The sequence below is a fragment of the Microtus oregoni genome, unplaced genomic scaffold, assembly GCF_018167655.1.
Source record: "Microtus oregoni isolate MIOR12 unplaced genomic scaffold, Mior012 000004F_ref0000308, whole genome shotgun sequence".
NCBI classification, from domain to species: Eukaryota; Metazoa; Chordata; class Mammalia; order Rodentia; family Cricetidae; genus Microtus; species Microtus oregoni.
Window position 1 is genome coordinate 9,938,720 of NW_024543063.1, and position 20,828 is coordinate 9,959,547.

The 20,828-nt window shown below is 38.6% G+C and overlaps 1 protein-coding gene across 4 annotated transcripts in view; it reads right to left on the reverse strand.

Annotated features, from left to right (window-relative positions):
• Positions 1-20,828, reverse strand: part of Dis3l2 (DIS3 like 3'-5' exoribonuclease 2) — a 381,042-nt gene that overhangs the window by 308,176 nt on the left and 52,038 nt on the right. For 2 of the 4 annotated variants that reach the window (XM_041650837.1, XM_041650835.1), the window contains exon 6: positions 5,551-5,592. The exons of the other annotated variants lie outside the window; for them this stretch is intronic. In XM_041650837.1, coding sequence (XP_041506771.1) covers positions 5,551-5,592 — 42 coding nt within the window. The remainder of the gene's footprint in view (positions 1-5,550; positions 5,593-20,828) is intronic. 4 annotated transcript variants of the gene reach the window in all.

Here is a 20,828-nt window from a genome sequence, read left to right on the forward strand (position 1 = left end):
GGTAATAAAGAAAAATGTTTGACTTCTGGTCTATACACACACACACACACACACACACACACACACAAATAATTACCTGGGCTGGGGGTTTAGACAAAAAAGAAATTCAAGAAAAGAGGGTATTACCAGAGACACAATGCCCTATTTCATGTTGCTAAGAGGCAATGCATGAGTAAAAAAAATGTCAGAATGAACTAAAAAGAAACCCTATCTACCAGGTAAACAGTAGTATTATAGATAGATAGATAGATAGATAGATAGATAGATAGATAGATAGATAGATATAAAACCACTTGGAGTAAATTAACTAAGGAAGCAAAGAATCCTACAAAGAAAACTTTAAAACTCTAGAAAAATCGAAGAAGGCCCTAGAAAATAGAAAGACCTCCCATGATCATGGATTGGTAGGTTCAATTCTATGAAAATGACCATCTTACCAAAAACAATATACAGAGTCAACGCAATCTAATCAAAATCTCCATGCCATTCTTCACAGAAATACATATTAGGTAATAAAATCCAGACTTCTCGTGTCAGAGAAAGGAGATGTAAATGGAAAACTAGAACAAACTCTGTGGTGTTTTACTGGAATTAGAGATATTTCGTAGACATAAATTTTGATGGATAGAGGTGTGTGTGTGTGTGTGTGTGTGTGTGTGTGTGTGTGTGTGTTTACTGGTTCTTGTTCACTAAGAAGTCTTCATAGAATCTGCATTTCTGTGCTAAAAGGAAACAGGTTTTCTTGGGAAAAGATTAATTCCAGTGAAAGCACTATGTAACAGATCCATTGCAATTTAAACTAAATAAATAATGGTAAGAAATTACCTCTCAGCAAGTAATGAGAACAACTAATTATGCCTCTGAGAAGAACATGATCTGCTCTTTCCCAAAGAGCATCTCTGTACAGAATCACACATACTTCTTAGGATCTGTGAATCAAACATTTGCTTAATGCCACTATGACATCTACACTCAAGATTCTAGCACTTAGTTCTCATGGGTCCTGACAACATGAGCAGCCATCTCTCTGAAAATAAGCCACCTAGGCAAAAGTGATAGCATCTCAGCAAAGATGATTTCACAGAGAACAACACATAACAGTCTCTGAAGTCAATGGGGGAGGGGGACTTTTGTCCACTAAAGCATGGTGCCCCAGCCACTGGTCAAGATGACTTGAAGAACCTAAAGCAAGTTCCTAAGAACTCTAGCCTGATTCTCAAAATACATTTGTTTAATGAAGTTGCTTGGGTTTAAAAATTAAGGGTTTGCTGTTATTTTTACTTCCTCTGGCCCTAAGAGTAGTATAGCATCATTACTTTGTAGTATGAGGGCAGTGTTAAATCAGGGTGCTTGTGGAGGGAGGAAGCATGTCTTTAGGAAGGTATTTCTTTTTCCACCATGGATACTATATTTCTGAATGAATGCATAAAACCCAGTATTAATTCGAATTCGTATTTCATAGAAAGTCATGTTTCACTTAAAACTGACAAGATTTCAAATGTTCCCTAAAGGCTTTACATGCATGTACTTCCACGACTAAGTAACCAAGAGGCATCTACTGTCAACTAAAAGCTAGTCTAGCTACCTCATATGAAATTATTCTGGAGGGAACCTACTTATAGGACTTAACTATGAAGACACTCTAGAAAAGAACTGAAGGAAAAACCTGGCCATGAGCTGTAAAATGCATCAGAACTATATGTGCATACACGTTTGCAATAACATAAAAGCAAAAAGTTTATCTACACTACGGTTCATAGCTTCAAGCTAAGACCTGCCTAGAGATTTAGTAGGAAAATTACATTAACTGAAAGCTCTCAAGCTTCACTGGCTAAGTCTCCAACCATGCATAAAGATAACCTTTTTTCAGCATTTTCTGGCTTCCTTTGCAAACACCTAAGCCATGTAACAAATGGAAAGCTACCTTTCAACAAACTAGAGCAGGAAACAAAACAAAACAAAAAAGGTGTTTGGGACCACAGTCATTGTGCAGCCCTGAATGCTGACCTTAAAAGGAGCTGCAGTAGCCTGATCCCAAAGGAGTTTGGCTGCAGGTTGTCCTTGGTGGTACAGTTTGGGTTGAGTTGGGTTGGGTTGGTTTATTTGAGACCAGGGTCTTACTATGTAGGCTATTCTGGCCTTGAAGTCACAGAGATCTTCCTGCTTCTGCCTCCAGAGTATTGGGGTTCCAAGTGTGTGCCACCACACCCGGCTTCAATTTTTTATATTCAAGCAATGGTTACCTTTAAGATGATGTAGTAACATTTTTTAAACCAACAGTTTTCTATGAATACAACTCAAGAAAAAAAGTTCATACTGGTTTTTTTTTCATTTTTAAAATCCGTCATCCTCCCCTATGCTGATAGAAACAAAAACTGAGTTCAGTGTACGCCAATTTGACCATGTAACCTTAGCTTATGTGACTGCAAAAATTCTGGAAATTAACCCAGGCTGAGATTTTTGTATACTAAGTATCAGCCAAGAACAAATTTTTACAGCTAACTTTTAAACTCTTAAAAATTACACTTTATAATGGAAATACTGACAGATGTTTTACCCTAAAAACACTGTTATATTTCTAACTTTTAAAAATACAAAACTATGAACTCAGCATCAAAGATATAAGAATGAAAAACAAGTCATTAAATTATAAAATTACCTTTTTTAATAAGCATAAATAAAAACATCCAATGTCACAGCCAGTTAGATGATTCAGTGGGTAAATGGTCTTCCCACCAAGCCTGATGACCTGGGACCCACATAATAGAAAGAGAACCAACTCTCACAAGCTTTCCTCTGACCTCCACATGTGGGCTGTGGCACATATGCACACATACAAATAAACAAATGTAATTTTAATACATACACACACTTTATGGAACAAATATGCTTGTATGCCCTAACAGTTACATTTAATTTTCCAGATGTTCTTAACCACTAAGTCAGTATTTCAGTGAATGGAGGACTTACCCCACACATGCATTGTCATCAGTGTCTGACTTAACCATTAGCCCATGTGTAGACAGATCCCAGCTTTTGCTTCAACACTCTGAAGAAGGGGTACGACTCAAAGAGGATAACAACCTGAGCCTTGGAAAACTTGCAACATAGGAAACCAATCTAGAAGAAGGTACTAAAACAAATAAACCTATGACAAGGATATCCCACTGGAGAACATAAAGTCAGGCAGAGTGGACAATTGCGGCTAAAGAAAATGTGGTACATTTACACAATGGAGTACTACACAGCAGAAAAAAATAAAGACACTGTGAATTTTGCAGGCAAATGGGTGGAGCTAGAAAACATCATTTTGAGTGACATAACCCAGACCCAGAAAGGCAATTATCACATGCACTCACTCATAAGTGCTTTTTTAAACAAAAAGCAAAGAAAACCAGCCTATAAATCACAATCCCAGAGAACCTAGACAACAATGAGGACCCTAAGAGAGACTTACATAGATCTAATCTACATGGGAAGCAGAAAAAGACAAAATCTCCTGAGTAATTTGAGAGCATGGGGACCTTGGGAGAGGGTTGAAGGCGAGGGGAGAGGCAGGGTGGGGAGCAGAGAAAAATCTAGAGCTCAATAAAAATCAATAAAATTTTTAAAAAAATAAAATCACCACGGGGGGGAGCAAGGCTAGATTGTGAGTTTGCTGATGGAAAGGAATATCAAAACTTTGTAGTCAAATCTGCTGTGCTCATCTTGATAAGTTCAATTAAAACACAATTATAAGAGCTGGAGAGATAGCTCAGTGCTGGCTGCTCTTGCAGAGAACCTGGGTTCAATTCCTAGCACCTACATGGCAGCTCACAACTGTCTATAATTCAAGTTTCAGAGAATCTGATACCCTCACACATGCAGGCAAAATACCAATGTATATAAAATAAAAATAAATCATTAAAACATAATTATATTTGTGTACTAATTAAAAGTAGTACAGAGTAATACCATTAAATTTTCCTCCTGTTTTAAATACCTTTAGTCAGTATAACTCAGTTTATTTGCATATAGAAAAGTATACAAACCTAGTGTCTGATGTGATAGACTCTTACAAAGTAAACACATCAATATAACCATATACAAGATGAAGAAACAGGACCACCAAAATTCTAGCTTTCTACATTGCACAAAACTACCTTTTTTTTCATTTTGGTTTTTCAAAACAGGGTTTCTCTGTAGTTTGGAGCTGTCCTAGAACTAGCTCTTACAGACCAGGCTGGCCTCAAACTCACAGATAACCGCCTGCTTCTGCCTCCCAAGTGCTAGGATTAAAGTGTGCGCCACCACCACCCAGCTCACATCTCCTTACTTTTAAGCTCATTCAACAACTAACACAAAACGTGGAACTGCTGAGGTTTGAGTTTTTATTTTATGTACACATGCATGCAGTGCCCACAGAGGCCAGAAGAGGGTGTCAGATCCCCAGGAACTGGAGTTACACACAGTAGTTAACCACCATGTGGATGCCAGGAACTGAGTGTGGGACCTGCTGAGCAATCTTTTCAGACCATGCTAAGAGATTTGACTTGCCTGAAAGTGCTATGTCTATAAAACTACAGGCCTAAGAAGAAAACCATGAAGAACACCCCATCTAGCACATAGCCTTCCTATCACCTGTGCTTTTCTCCCTTTTCTCCCTGTAAAAGCCCTTTGTGCCCTGGGCATCCAAGGATGAAGCTGTGAGGACAACAGTCCCTCATCTCATATGACCAGCCCCTGAAGAATTTCCTGCCCACCAAATGGCAAGCAGCCAGAAGTTGGACAAGAACAAAGGAAAGTAAGACAAAAATGAAATTACTCTTTATCAATTACAATCTCTAAAAATCAGTTTAGGACTCGGCACACACTGCCATAAATTTATCTGATAATAAAGTGTTTAAACTGTTTTCTGGGGGAAAAAAATTAAATAATCCACTCAAGAACAGCTTGAAATCAACTTTTCTAGAACGGATGTAAAAAAATTAACTTATGTAATCAACAGCATTTTGACATGACATGCTTGAAATCCCCCAAGCAAAACATAACTCCTCCAATCAAAAAGGATGGGGACTTATGAGGAAGCCTGTGGCAACGATCAATACTTGCACAAGTGCGCACGCGCGCGTGCACACATACACCCCTAATACTATATCTTTTCATCATCAAATCAACAAAGACTTTTCCCTGTCCTTTTCTAAAATTCCTCTGCTATCAACTAATTCATAGACATATTTGAGTTCACAATTCCTGATTTCCACTACTAAACTACTTTTCTTTTCCAAAAATCTAGTGATATAATGTATGGGCTTCTGTGTGCACTGGGCTAAAAATTCTTGTTCAATATTTCCTCCAATGGTATCTAATAAAAGTAAGATGGATCTTAGGGGACAAAGTCTTTGAAAATAAACCCCCATGTCTACTCATACTTAACAAAGGATATAACTTTCTGTTACGCTCCATACCACTCCATCATCTGGCTGCTTTTGTATCTTTTACAAGATGCTTTATAATAAACTCTAGGTTTGATCCTTTGCACTATGTAAAACCTGGCATGAAAGTACATACCTGTAATCCCAGCACTCCAGGCAGAGACAAGGTTACCCTTGGCTATACAGCAAGTTTGGGGAAGGAAAGAAAAAAGGGATGAAAGAAAGGAAAGGAAGGAAATGAAGGGAAGGAAGTAAAGAAAGGGAAGGGACGGGAGGAAGAAAGGAAGGAAGGAGGCGAAGAAGAGGGGAGAAGGAAGGAAAGGAGGAAAGAAAACAGAATAATTTATATTTTATATACAAAGGGGAAAACTATATCTGGTTCCCATATACAAACACATAGAAAAAAACCTGACTGAACTTCTGCTGCCCCATCAATGACACTTAGTTCTTTAAAAAAAAAAAAAATCTGCTTCAAAAGATCACAAATTTAGTGACTTTACCATATGCTCTTTCTTTCTCGTCACAAAATGTTACATCAAATAAAATGAACCAGATGCTTTTCTAATACTGTAAAATACTGGACTTATTCAACAAATATTTACTCCATACTGTATGCCAGGTATCAGGAAGCCACAAGCTACAAGAAAAGTAAAATGAACACATGAAACACACTTTAGAAGCATCCATGACTTCCCAAGGACTATGTTAGGTAATTCTAAGTCATTAATTTTCACCAACACACACACACACACACACACACACACACACACACACACACCATTTATAATTAACGCTTCCTCACACACTCCAAAGCTCAGAGCCAGGAAGTGAAGGACCTAGAATGCAATCCCAGCCTGAACTGACAAGATATATGACTAGAAAGACAGACACCCAGTTCCTACCATGACCAGTTTACACTTAAAGGAACAAATGCTTCTATATCTTTATACACACAGTTCTGAAAGCTTTTCTTCTCTCCTAAAGGTTCTTTTGGCAAACTCTCAACCTGAATCTCAAATGTCATCCATCATAAGAAACTCAAACAAGCTCTACTAGGCAGAGCTTCCTATCACCTCCATCAGGCTCCAGCATCTCTGTCACCTCAATGTTCAACTCTTGTTGAGCAGCATGTCCAAAAGCACTGTGGATCTGAAAACTGACCGAGGGTATCTGAAGATGGCAGTTACAATCCCAGGGCCTAAGTCAGTGCCTAATACAGCCAATATTCAGCCAATCAAATTGAATAAACAAATGAATTGTGGACATCATTTAAATAAAAAAAGCTAGTTCAAACTACAATGTGTAAATAAAAACACATAGAAACCTATACAGGAAAAAATATATTTAATAAAAAAAAGCAAGATTCAAGGCAGAAGCTTGACGTGTAAGAAAGGGAAATCAATAACACATGTTAAAACTAAGAAAAAGAAATTCATTAAAGAGGAACTTCATGTCAGAGAAGTACCAGAAGTCTCATAACTAAAGCTTTGTGGATCAGGAGAAGACAAAGTATCTGGGTTCAAAGGACATGGTGGAAGAATTGGAAAAGTCTAATGTGAAGACAAGATTAAATAATAAGGTACCAATGGGAATTTCAAGATACATGCTACATTCTAAAAGGACCAAATCTGTAAGTTACAGGCACAGAAGGATCCTGTTCTAAAGTCATAGAAAACATTTTCAAAAGAATTATAACAAAAAAAAAGTCCCAGAGTTAGAAAAACGGATGTCAGTTCAGCTATAGGAGGGGTTTAGGACATCAAATAGGCAGACCAAAACAGAAGCTCCCCTGTCATATATAAAACATAAAATATACAGAACATAGAAAATACATTGAAAGCAGCATGAGAGAAATATCAAGTCACAAAGGCAGGGTGATAACAACAGCCGATTATTCTGTTTTAAAAGCAAAGAGGGCCTGGAATGATGTACTTTAAGTTCTGAAAGATAACAACTGTAAACCCAGACTACTCTATCCAGCAAAGCTATCTGTCATAACTGAAGGAAAAATGAAAACTTTACAAGATAAAAATAGACTAAAGGGATTTATGAGCACTAAGACAATTATGTAGAAGATATTTAAAGGGATCCTTCAGGCTAAAGAGAAAAAAAAAATCAATCATAAAGCCCAAAAAAGAAAAAAAAAACACTAGAGTAATGGTTAAACAAGAGAAAAAGAAGGAAAAACAAATAGTACAAGATGGCAAGAATCAAATACAACTTCCAATAATAATTTTGACTATGAATGGTCTCAATTTCCCCGGTCCAAAAGTAAAGACTGCATCAAAAAAGCAAGAACCTGAACAAGAGAGACAGAAAGATTAAGAAGACCAGGAGGTCTACTGTGAGATAGTATCATTTATATATAGCAGATGATACCCATGAAATCTTAAAAAAAATACAGATGCATAAGTAAGACCTACACAGTGACAATATCATTTGACTTGCCAAGCCATATGGGGAAAATCTCACAGGTACCACCCTAGATGAAGAGCTACAGGCAGTTAGTGGCTACTGAGAAAGGGAGAATCAGCTCTCCTCTTGATGCAAGGCCTGTCTCTGCATGTGACTTTGGTATTTCTCTCATGCTGCTTTCTACTAGTAATCCTGGGAGGCTATCTAATCCCAAGCAGTCACATGAGAAACACTCAACAGGCTCAGCAGGGTGTGTGTGTACACGCACACATGTTCACACATATATATGTAATAAAAGAAGTCAGAAATTTAAGAGGGAGTAGAGGAAATAAGGAGGACACCAGAAGTGGTGGAAGAAAAAGGGGGGGGTGATAAAATTATGTAAATATAGTACTCATGTATAAAATCCTAAAAAAAATGATAACTTTAAAAAGTTTTGAAGGGAGGAACCAAGCCAGGTGGTAGTGGTGCACACCTTTAATCACAGCACTGGGGAGGTAGAGGCAGGCTGGCTCTGATCTATAGAGTGAGTTCCAGGACAGAGGAAACTCTATCTCAAATAAGTAAATAAATAAATAAGAACTACTTGTGACTTCTAAGAAATGCAGTGCAGGTCCACCTTAGGGTAAAAGAATGGAAAGGGTACCCATGTAAATGAACTTAGGAAACAAACAGGTGTCACAGACCTAACATCTGACAAAAAAGGCTTCAAACCAAACTAGTGAGAAAAGATAAGAGTCACTTCATAGTGAATGAGAGAGCACTCCAATTCTAAATTTTTATGTCAAACACAGGTCTACCCATGAAAATGCTATTAGAAGAAAAGTCACAGATTAGCCCCAGCATAACAGTAGTGGATGACTACTAATTGACAGGCCATCCTGACAAAAACAAACAAGCAAAAAACCAGAGAAATGTTTGAATTAAGCAACATCATAGATCAAACAAACTTAGAAAGTCCATCCAAACACTGCATAATTCCCAGTTTTCTCAGCAGCCCAGGGACTTTCTCTAAAATAGATCATATACTAGGGCTTGATGAAGTCTTTTTTTATGTATATGGGGGCTTTGCCTACATGTATGTCTGTGCACCATGTATGTGCCTATTACCCATGGAGAGAACTAAATAGAAGAACTACAGATTGGAAAAGAAGTCAAAGTATATTTGTAGATGATATAATCCCATACATAAAAGACCCTGAAGAATCCATTAAAAATTCCTAGAACTAATGAATATTTTCATCAAAGAATCGGGATGTATAAGTGGCCTACAAAAATTAGTAGCCTTCTACAGAAAAGGTTACTGAGAAAGAGTGAGGGCATCAAACCCATTCACAACAGCCTCAAAATACACACACACACACACACACACACACACACACACACACACACACTGGAATAACCCTAACAAAAAATGTGAAAAATATTTTCATAATGAAAATTTTAAAATACTGAAGAATAAAACTGAAGAAAGCACTGGAAGATAAAAAGCCTTTCTATAATTATGAATTCATATGATTAATATTATAAAATGGCCATCCTACAAAAAGCAATCTACATATTCAATGCAATCCCAATCAAAAAACTAATATACTCCTCCAAGAATCAGAAAAAAAAATCTTAAAATTTATATGGAAAGACAGATAACCAAAGCAATTCTAAGTAAAGGAATGCTGGTGGAGATACTACTATACCTGATTTCAAGTAATACTATAAAATCATAGTAATGGAACGAAAAGCAAAATAGTGCTGGCACAAAACCAGACATAAAGATCAATGGAATTGAGGGCCCAAATACAAGACCACACTACTATAGCCATCTGATATTTGACAGCATCTTGTCAACAAGTGGTAATAGTAAAACTCAATGTCTACCGGAAGAAGAAAGAGCCTAGATCCTTCTCTCTCACCCTGCAAAAACATCAATTCCAAATGGATCAAAGTGCTCAACATAAGAACTGAAACTCTGAAACAGCTATAGAAAAATAAATAAAGCATGTACATTAAGATTTAGGAATAAGAGACCAGACTCTCTGAACATGGCGAACAATGAGGGCTGATGAGAAGCCAGGGACAATGGCACGAGGTTTTGATCCTACTTCATGTTCTGGCTTTGTGGGAGCCTAGCCAGTTTGGATGTTCACCTTCCTAGATATGGAAGGAGCGGGGAGGACCTTGGACTTTCCACAGGGCAGGGAACCCTGACTGTTCTTTGGACTGGAGAGGGAGGGGGAGAGGAGTAGGGGGAGGGAAGAAGGGTGGGAGGAGGGGGAGGGAAATGGGAGGCTGGGAGGAGGCCGAAACTTGGTTTTTTTCCTTTTCTCAATAAAAAAAAAAAAAAGATTTAGGAATAAGTAAAGACTTTCTGAATAGGCTCCCTGTTCAGGAAGTAGAGCCAATAATCAACAAACAGGATCTCATGAACTAAAAAGTTTCTGTACAGCAACGAAAGCAGTCAATAAAATGAAGAGGCAGCCTGCATAATAGGATAAAAACTTTGCCAGCTATACATCTGACAAAGGATTAGTATCTAGACTATATGAAGAACTAAAAACAAAAACTGAACAGCAAGGAAACAAGCCAATGCAAAAATGAATTCCAATTATAAATAATATTTTTGACAGTATAGGTAGCTGAACTTAAAAATGAAGTCTCTTTTCTAAACTTTAAATATAGTAATTTAAACATTTCATACTGCCTTCTAATTTTTTACCTTTTCAGATAAAGAAAAATAAGTTACCTCCCCTTTTCAGCCCCTCCAAATTATGTCACTGAAGTACTGCACAGAAATGGAAAGATATGATGCTCAAGTTCCTGGGAGGGAGTTCAGACTGTCAACGTTTCAAGACACAAAAATAACTACCACTGTCTGATTAGGAAATGTCTCCCATAGGCTCACACATTAGAAGCCTGGTCCCTAGCTGGAGAAAGTAAGTCTCTATTGTGTGCCTTTGAAAGTTATATCTAATCCAGAGATTGTCCTCTGCTTCCTGTCATGAAGTCAACAGCTTCCTCCATACACCCACACTGCCAAGACACCATGTATATGGAGCCAAGCAACCCTGCACAGAACCCCTGAAACCATGGCCTGCACCCACTAAGTCATGAGATGAACCCTCTGGATCCATGTTCCCAAAGCAACCTTCCCTCTTTTGAGTTGTTCTCACAGGTGTTTTGGCCTACGCTATGCAAAAGTGATAAACATTTAAAGTTTATTTTCAATAAGATTTCAAAATATACTGAAAAGAACTAAAACGTGCTCTCAATTAATTGGAAGAAATAGAAAACATGCATCATTACAGACACAAGGTAAGAGGTAATTCTTCAGGAAAAAAATGAGTGAACTGGAGACTATTAGGAGAAATGACATAACCACTTGAACTTAAAAGGTCTCTGAAAAATGGAGAAAGGTTACAGAAGTCTTAGAATAAAAACAATCCATGACAGATCAACCTAACCTTTTGTCAATAAACATATTTTTCTCACTACAGCTGTAGGAATAATATATCTCTCTCCTTCATCTGCTGCAGCTAACTGCAGAAGGGAGGGAGGAAGGAAGGTAGAGACTGCAGGGAGCACCTAGACCTACATAGAGAAATTGTATCATCACTTTAATCCTCAGAGGGCTCTCATCCAGCTAAAATAATGTGTATATATGTGTTTTCTTCTGTTAATTCTTTATTTTAAAGGTAAATAAGCGTCACAATACTACACGAATGTTTATCAACTGGTGAGAAGATAAACTGTAGCACCGCCATTGACTGTAATACATCTATCAAAGAGGACAAAATGTTGATGTGTTACAGCATGGACGTACCTTGGAAGATACTAATTTTTTAATAGTTTTTATTGAGTTATATATTTTTCTCTGCTCCCCTCTGTTCCTCTCCCCTCCCCTTCTATCCTCTCCCATGGTCCCCATGCTCCCAATTTACTCAGGATCTCTTGGCTCTTTCTACTTCCCATGTAGATTAGATCTCTACATGTATATCTCTCTTAGGGTTCTCTTTGTTGTCTGGGCTCTCTGGAGTTATAAATTGTAGGCTGGTTTTCTTTGCTTTATGTCTGAAAGCCACTTATGAGTGAGTACATATGATATTTGTCTTTCTGGTTCTAGGTTACCTCACTCCATATGATGATTTCTAGAGCCATCCATTTACCTGCAAATTTCAAGATGTCATTATTGTTCTCTGCTGTGTAGTAGTACTCCATTGTGGAAATGTACCACATTTTCTGAAGATAATTAATACGTTAAGGAAATAATATATAAACTGAAATATCATTCAGTTTTATTTAATCATCTATATAAGCACTTCTTAAATACCAATGCTCACACAGATCATACAGGGCTCTTGTTAAATGCAGATTCTTATCCACTGGGTCTTGAGAACAGAGCTTGAGAGTGTGTGGGGCTTCAAGCACATGGACCACACTTGGAGCTGCCAGCGTTCAGATTTACCCAAAGGGAATACTACACCTAACACCAAGAGCAAATTAGAGAGAAGTGGCAGAAAATCCAAAGTCAACATATGCAGGCTGCCAATGTTCAACCCCTCATTTTCCAAAGATATCCTAACCTTACCCCAAAGGTCTGAGACAACAGCACTTACCAACTGAAGATACCATCACAGTGTATTACAGACATGAGACCTCACTTCCCCATGTGTCATGTGTTCACAGATGTGTTACAACTCTTCGTGCAGGGTTATTTCTTTTCCTGGAACCATTGGTGGATGCTGCTACAGTTTAAACACACCCTCTTCACTCAGACAGTGACAGAGTGATGGCATTAGGAGGTAAGACTTTACGGGTGGTTGGTTAGGTCATGCCGGCCCTCCCTCTTTTTACAGGCAGCACCCTCTCTGCTTTTCCATCTTTCTGCCTTCAGTAATCACATAAAGGCCAATGCCTAAGTCAAGTGACAAAGTGTAAGGGTGACTGTGAGGCTCAAATCAGGAAGTGAGTCCAGAGGCAGAAACAAAGGGCCGCCCTGGAGCAGAAAATACCCCTCACATACAACTGAACCTGTCTGTGCTTTCACTCTTCAGACTGGGAGAGAACAAGCTTTCTTTTGTTTAGAAATGTTTCCATAAATTTTTTATAGCAACACAAAATGTAATAAAACACTGGGTTTTCAGTGTACAATCTGTTTGTGCCACTGCCTGGGGAGAAAGTTCAACAAAGCTGATGATGTATCTCCAGCTACTAGCTTCCCCCATGTAAATCATACAGTTGTATGAAAACTCCTGAATCTAAAGCAGCTTGAGCTCTTTTTATATCAAGTCTTCTGGTCCTTGATCCACTCTATACTTAATTTTCTCATCAGTCTTTATTTCCTCCCAAACTTTCTTTCCAAAAAGCATTCTTTGGCCCTCTCCAGGACTAGTTGGTAATCCTGTTGATACTCCCACCATACCCAGGATGCTCCCTCTCACCTCACTTTCCTCTGCATTGCTTCACTAGACTAACTTTCTCAAGCTGAGTTCCTCAGGATAATTAGCCCTATTACACTAAGGCATTCGTTATGTCTGACAAATTCACTTCTCTACTTTGCATAAGGAATAGCACTATTCAAATAGCATCCTTGCTCCTAACAGTCCTCACATCATTTTCTATGTTCTGTGCTGGTAGTCAAAACCATACTTCTAAGATCACCCACAATGTCTGGTTCACTATAAGTTTTCAACATAACTGAACAGGCAAAGCAGCATGATGGCTCACCACACTCCCCTGATAACAATATATATTCCAAGCCACTGATATTGGTAATTCTCCTTTTTCTGTGCCAGCCTATAAGATATCTACTTTATTCCTGACTGTGCTCACATCATGTTTGTAGCCTTGTATTTTGTCTCTTGCCTCAAGCACTGATGTCTATTTGATGACTATCTGCCAGGACATTATTCTGTACCCTGACACAATCAGTCCCCGTGTAGCCTTAAAAGGACATAGTGGAGACAGGCATGATGGTACAAATGCCAGTAATCAAGTACTTGGGAGGTGGGGATATAAAGATCAGGAGTTCAAGGCTAGACTCAGCTACATAGTGAGTTCAAGGCCAGCCTGGGCTATTTGAGACCCTGTCTCAAAGTCAAGTGGAGAAATACTTGTCCTTTTTATGACCACTGCAAAGATCAATTCACGTTACCACTGCTAAAGTTACTGATAAAGGCCTTGAACATGAAAACAGAGCTGAAGGACAGTGGAGGAGAAACAGAATGAGAAGCTGGGCTGTACTAAAGAGAGACATGTCAGAGACATAAGGCTGACAATATGGTCTCTATTCCAAAACATATAACTTAGAACCTCATCTGCAAGATTCATATATAGCCTGATCAAAAAGGACCTGAAACAGGCCATCAATATGTTCCAATAGTCAATATCACAGATGGTCCATATTAACCAAAACTAACTTCCCAGGACGATTTTTCTGCTCCTGTAAGCTCAGGGCAACTATTCCTCCTTCCGATTTTCCCTGTCTTCATTCCCAGTACCACATTCTGTCCTGGTGTGCTCTGTTTGTGTCTCTACCCACACCATTCACTCTCCTTCACTGGATGCTCTTCCTCTGCAGATACAAAGTGTTTCAGTACTCCCCAGGTTCCATCCGTCTTTTATCTCCCCATAAAATCCCCATTCAATTAAGAGCCACTGAGGTCAACCAAACATCTACCACTAGTCAAGGCCTTACACTTCAGCTCTACATCCTAAGAGAAACTTCCCTCTAGTTTTACAATTTTACATGTTCCTATGTCCCTATGCATGTCACACTCAAGGCCAAATGAACTCTTCCTACCACAGCCTCTGAGCCTGTTCCCTTTTCTAGATCCTACCGTAGCAAATGATGCTGTTGTGCCCTCAATAACCTAAACACAAAGTATAGGTCTCATCCTAGTTTCCGCCTTCTACCTCACTTACTACATCCAATCACTGGGTTTACTAAAATCTAAATTCATCTCCTCCTTGAATTTGTCAATGCCACTGTGGTTTACCATCTCTCCTTAATGATCTCTAAACAAATTTTCCCATCAATCTTCCAATTTTTTCCTTTTCCTTTAGGTCATTCACCCTATCAACCAGAATATTTTAATAAGCAAATATGACTGTCACCTTGCCAGAAAAGTCTTCCATGACTTTCCAGTGCCTACATCTTTTTTTTTTTCTGTTAAGGTTGCTTTAATAAAAATATTTATTTCAGGGCTGGAGAGATGGCTCAGGTAAAGGTAAAGAGCACTGGCTGCTCTTCCGGAGGTCCTGAGTTCAATTCCCAGTAACAACATGGTGGCTCACAACCATCCGTAATGATATCTGGTGCTCTCTTCTGACCTGCCCGCAGACATGCAGACTGTATATATAACAAATAAATAATAAAAAAGAAAAAAAAATATTTATTTCATATTCAGTTAGACACATTGAGCACTGTGCTCTTTCTTAACACTAATTTATGCACCTAGATTCCAAATATCATGTCCTGTTGCAGCTGGAAGGTCTATCTCATTAGTTAGGCAAGTCCCTCCCTAAAATTACCTTAAAATGAGAATATTATCAATGATAAATAGATGAATAAGAGATTAAAGAAAATATTCTTTAGGAAACAAAACTCACAATCTATGCAAAGAAACATTGCACCTCTCCTTCAGTACTTTGTTTTTATTCTGGAAGAAAGAAGCATCAGTGAAGATAGGATTCTGTGCATTAATTAAAGGCTCATGTCAGTTAAAATTTATCCACTACTGCTCAAAGTACTGTGAATATTTGGGTCTATTGCTGCCATCGATTCCCAATTAATGGCTTTCTTTGATTTATTTTAATATAGCATGTTATAAAATTTAATTGTTGTTTATTCCACCTTCCCAATTAATTCCAAGTAAGTTTCACAGTGACCTGAATCAACCAATGAAAATAACTCCAGATAGAGTGTACTGCTATAGATTATGTATGGTTATTGAGGCCACAATGTCATCAGATTTTATACCATACTGGGTGCTATTCTTCCTTGCATTATTTTCTTTAAATTGAAACATCTAAATGTGCCATACAATTGCATGGCTCAGAGACTGGAACCCCTGACTAGTGAGTGGCTACGAAGGAGCAAAGAAAAAACAGACACATGTCTAGAAAAGCTGTGATCACATGATCTTGGCTCTTGCATGAAGAAGTTGCAGCACTCTGGGATCTCAGCATGTTAATTCTATACATCTGAACAGGAAATGTTGCATACAGCCTAATCAAGGAGGAAGGATTATTACATACAGATAAACAAGGAGAGAGGGGTATTATATACAGCCAAACAAGGATACTGGTTTAGCTAATGTTGGGAGGATCTGGCTCTGTAGGGAAGCAATCTTCTGGACATAAACATTCAAGAGGAGACAGATATGGTCGACATTTTCTACACACTGTCAACATTTACACCCAGAGCAGAGGTAGATTTGCCATCATTCTTAGCCTCATTGGTAGGAGGATGTGCAACTCTCATGAGGTCAAGGTATAGGTATTTGACATGGACATGGACAAATAATACACCTTCACTCAAGACTTCACTAACTCTACATCTTAATATTAGAACTTTCATATGCAGCAAGACATTTCATGATTTGAGACATCCCCCACTTTTTGATCTACCAGCCTACCTCTTCTCTTACATTGTAAGTTCCAAAGCACTACAATATATATGGCTCTCCAATGCTACCAGCATTTTCTCAATAGACCTTTGTACAAATTCTTTCTGCCTGGTATATATTACCTAAATTCATAAGACAGTAACAAATATGTCCTAAATTATGACTGGATATGGGATACAGTAGACCTATCGGCTTCTTAAAGTAAAAAAAAAAAAATGAGAATCTAAACAATAGCAGTAGCAGGTAGAAGTATCATAATATTACCCTTATTGATAAACTCTTATGCTTTACAAATATTGTCAAATAAATCCTTGTATATTTCTTTAAAATACAACATCGCTAGCCTCCCACTTAGAAAAACTATACCATTGCACCATTAACTTAATTTGAAAAACAACAAAATTACTTTGCACCACAGAATGTACTTTAAAGCAGGATTATATAACCAAGGGTGACCTTGATGACCATCTGGATCATTTTCAGTTACTTCTGAATTCTGTTTTCATTAATTAGGATGAGTTTGCTCTAAGTGATGCAGAAGCTCATCCCACAAGCACTGGCATATATTTTTCAAATGGTTACTCAGCATGTAACATATAATGAGTATAATTAATCCAGAATGACAGCCACAAATGCCATTTGGCAAACAGATCCTGCTACCTTTGATTACACACACTTGGGAGGACTGCACCTCTTGATCCTCTTCCGGTTATGTAGAGCCAGGTAACTGATTCTCTACTATTTCTGGACCAGGCATTTTAAATATTGGTGTCCCTCTGCCATTCTGTTGTAAGGAGCTGCGGGCTGTGTTCCTGCCGCCCCAGCTCCTGGTCGCCTGGCTAGCTTATGCCCCGAAATAACAACACACAAATTGTATTCTTTTAAACACTGCTTGGCCCATTATATCTAGCCTCTTCTTGGCTAACTCTCGCACCTGGACTAGCCCATTTCTAATAATGTGTATAGCACCCCAAGGTGCGCTTACCGGGAAGATTCTAGCCTACGTCCATCCTGGGTCGGAGCTTCATCGATCGTGCCTGCTGGGGAGAGGGGAGCATGGCCTCTGTCTGAGGCGTCTTATCTCACTTCCTCTTCCTCCCAACATTCTTTTCTGTTTACTCCTCCCACCTATATTTTAACCTATGAGGCCAAGCAGTTTATTACTTAACCAATGACCTTCCTCCATCAACAGGAATACATGGCAAGAGGAATATATGGCAATGGTTCCATCCAGCTTAGACTCTGGAGTAAAACTAACACAAAGCAAAAATACTGGAGGATGTTGCTGAACACAGAGCATGTGTAAGATATAAACCACACTATCCCACAGTATAAATTCATCTATTACATAAACTAGTTAGCATTCAGATATTCAAAGGCACCAATATTTTGTCTCCTGTGCACAAAAAAAGCAGTAGAAAACTGAAGAGCTAGAAATAGAACATTTGTACCTTATACAAAGCACAGCTTTATAGTTTTCATTCTAAAACTGGCGGATTAATATGACACTTCTGGAGCACTCACATGCCATTTGTGTTGTATCTTGTCTATATTAACTCATTCATTGCAATGAATATGGATTTCATCAAACCATCTCCATGGAATTAAGGAAAAATGAAATTAATTTTTAACTTATAATCCTAAAATATTAGTTGGGAGTTTCCCAGAACAAATAAGCTACTCTATCCTTAAATGATACAGTCTTTATTTCAGACATTTCAACCTGAATTACAGTGATCTGAAGACATGTTTAAAACAGGCAAGAACCTGAACTATTTGAGCCCAGAGTTGGCAATGAGTGAGAAAAGATGAATGTTAAAAATAGGTTTGTGTACATAAGAATCTCAGGAAAATCTGATCATGGTAGTAGTACACCTTACCCACTGGACAACTCTGGGTGGAGGTTCCCGAACCTCTCCTCCATCATTAAGTACCTTCCAAGTCCTTTCTGGGACTGCCATGCAGGCCAAGAAAGCAAACATTTCTGAGAAATTCTAATTCCACTGGAATTGACAACAATCCAAAACGATAGTAGTTATGTAAGAGATTGGATTAAATATAATCTAGCATGATGGGTGCATATTTAAAGAAGAACTTGGAAGACAAAACTTTCAAACAATCACTTCAAGTAAATGTTGATTGTCAAAGGAAACAATTTACTGTACCAGGCCAATGTCTTGTGACCCTGAGAAGGTTTGGAAAGCCACTGAAAATTAGGGATTAAATGTACACTTTGACTTTTGTTATTTGGTTAATTTAGAACAAGAGCAGCACTTCCTTTATTCTTTCAAACTCAAGCTAATTCTTTCTGAGCCAATCTTTTCTTAAAAAAAAAAACTGAGCTATCACAGCTTAAGCATCACTATCCCTGCACAAAGGAAAACTTGCTTAGTAAGCACACAATAGTCTTGATGAAGAATGTCCATAACTGTCCTTGGCTATTCTGGAACATATATTGTATTGCACTGTAAGCTGAGTGACCCAATAGTATCTTGAGAGAGATCTAGACTCAACTAGAGCAGGACCTAACTGACTTCCTCTCACTTGTCTTCTCACACCAGTGTAAGGGGTCAAGAATACATGAGATGATTCATGATAACTAAGTGAAGGAGCCCCAGGCACAAGGTTTCCAGTAGATATCAATGTATCAAGCAGACTCCAGCCTGTCTTACACTTTTTAGCGTTAGTTAGAAGAATACAAAGGCTAAGTCCCAGTGAGTAAAATCTTTGCTTGAAATCTCATTCATTAGTCAAGTTCTGTTTCACACTGTTTTATCTACTTGAGTCTAATTTTAATATGATCCTGCCAGCCTCCTTTACTCTAGTTTCTCTGAGCTGATTACTATGGCTGCATCTTACCTCAGTTCCCAATTAAACTCAAGAAAGGGCTTCCTTTTTCAACCCACCTCTCAGAGCCAAGAAACCAGAGTTGAATCTTATGCCCCCAAGCGTCTTTTGCTGTAACCAAAAAGCCCAGAATTCTGTCTTTCAGAGTTCTATTTCTGCTTTGGACCATGTTCCCTGTGTGTGACTTCCTGTGACTCCAGGTCCAGTGATTGCCAAAAGACTCTGTAGTAAGTGCCACATCTCTGGAAATCCCTGGTGGAACCTACTCATTCCTACATGACAACTGCCTATTTGCCCTTTGAAATTTTGTGTTGTGTCACTTGAAACCTACTTCCACTAAGGCAGGACAGCATCTAGGTTTATAACCCTTTGACCCTTCTCTTACCCGTGCACTACAGCTCTTGGTTTTAGGCGTCACACTCAGTCAGCTCCCTTGGTCAGGCACCTGGTAAGGCTCTGAAATCCAGTACCAACACTTGCTTCCACACATCCAGAGAAGCTGCCACACCTTCTTAGTCCTCACAAGCAGCCACTAGAGTAATGTTTCCTAAACTATTTTCTGACACTAACACTGGGCTTCAGACATTCTAACTGATAAAGTCATCTTTATTAATCACAGTGGCAACTTAAGATGTTATCTAATGCTAGAAAATACCATTATTTGCTAATTCTATGATACCAGACTATATATATACACACACATACACAGATCAAATAACTCCTTAATTGATATCCCTGGGTTAACAAATAATCACTGAGACGATAAAATCAGGAAACATAAATCTGAATCCAACTGTTACTCCTTAATTATATTAACATTAATTATATTAAGATGTTTAAGCCCTATTTTTCTCATTCAAAAAACTGAGCTAGAGATAACATCACATTAAAGAATGAGACACCGGGGGCTGGAGAGATGACTCAGAGGTTAAGAGCATTGCCTGCTCTTCCAAAGGACCTGAGTTCAATTCCCAGCAACCACATGGTGGCTCACAACCATCTGTAATGAGGTCTGGTGCCCTCTTCTAGCCTGCAGGCATACAGGCATTCTGTAGACAGAATATTGTATCCATAAACACGCAGACAGAATATTGTATCCATAATAAATAAATATTTAAATAAAAAAAGAATGAGACACCGAATAAAGTATCTGATACTACAACAAGTATAAAAAAGCTCATAATCCACGAGCAAGGAACTCAGGACCGCGAGGGGTGCACCCACACACTGAGACAATGGGGATGTTCTATCGGGAACTCACCAAGGCCAGCTGGTCTGGGTCTGAAAAAGCCTGGGATAAAACCGGACTCACTGAACGTCGCGGACAATGAGGACTACTGAGATCTCAAGAACAATGGCAATGGGTTTTTGATCCTACTGCATGTACTGGCTTTGTGGGAGTCTAGGCAGTTTGGATGCTCACCTTACTAGACCTGGATGGAGGTGGGTGGTCCTTGGACTTCCCACAGGGCAGGGAACCCTGACTGCTCTTTGGGCTGACGAGGGAGGGGGACTTGATTGGGGGAGG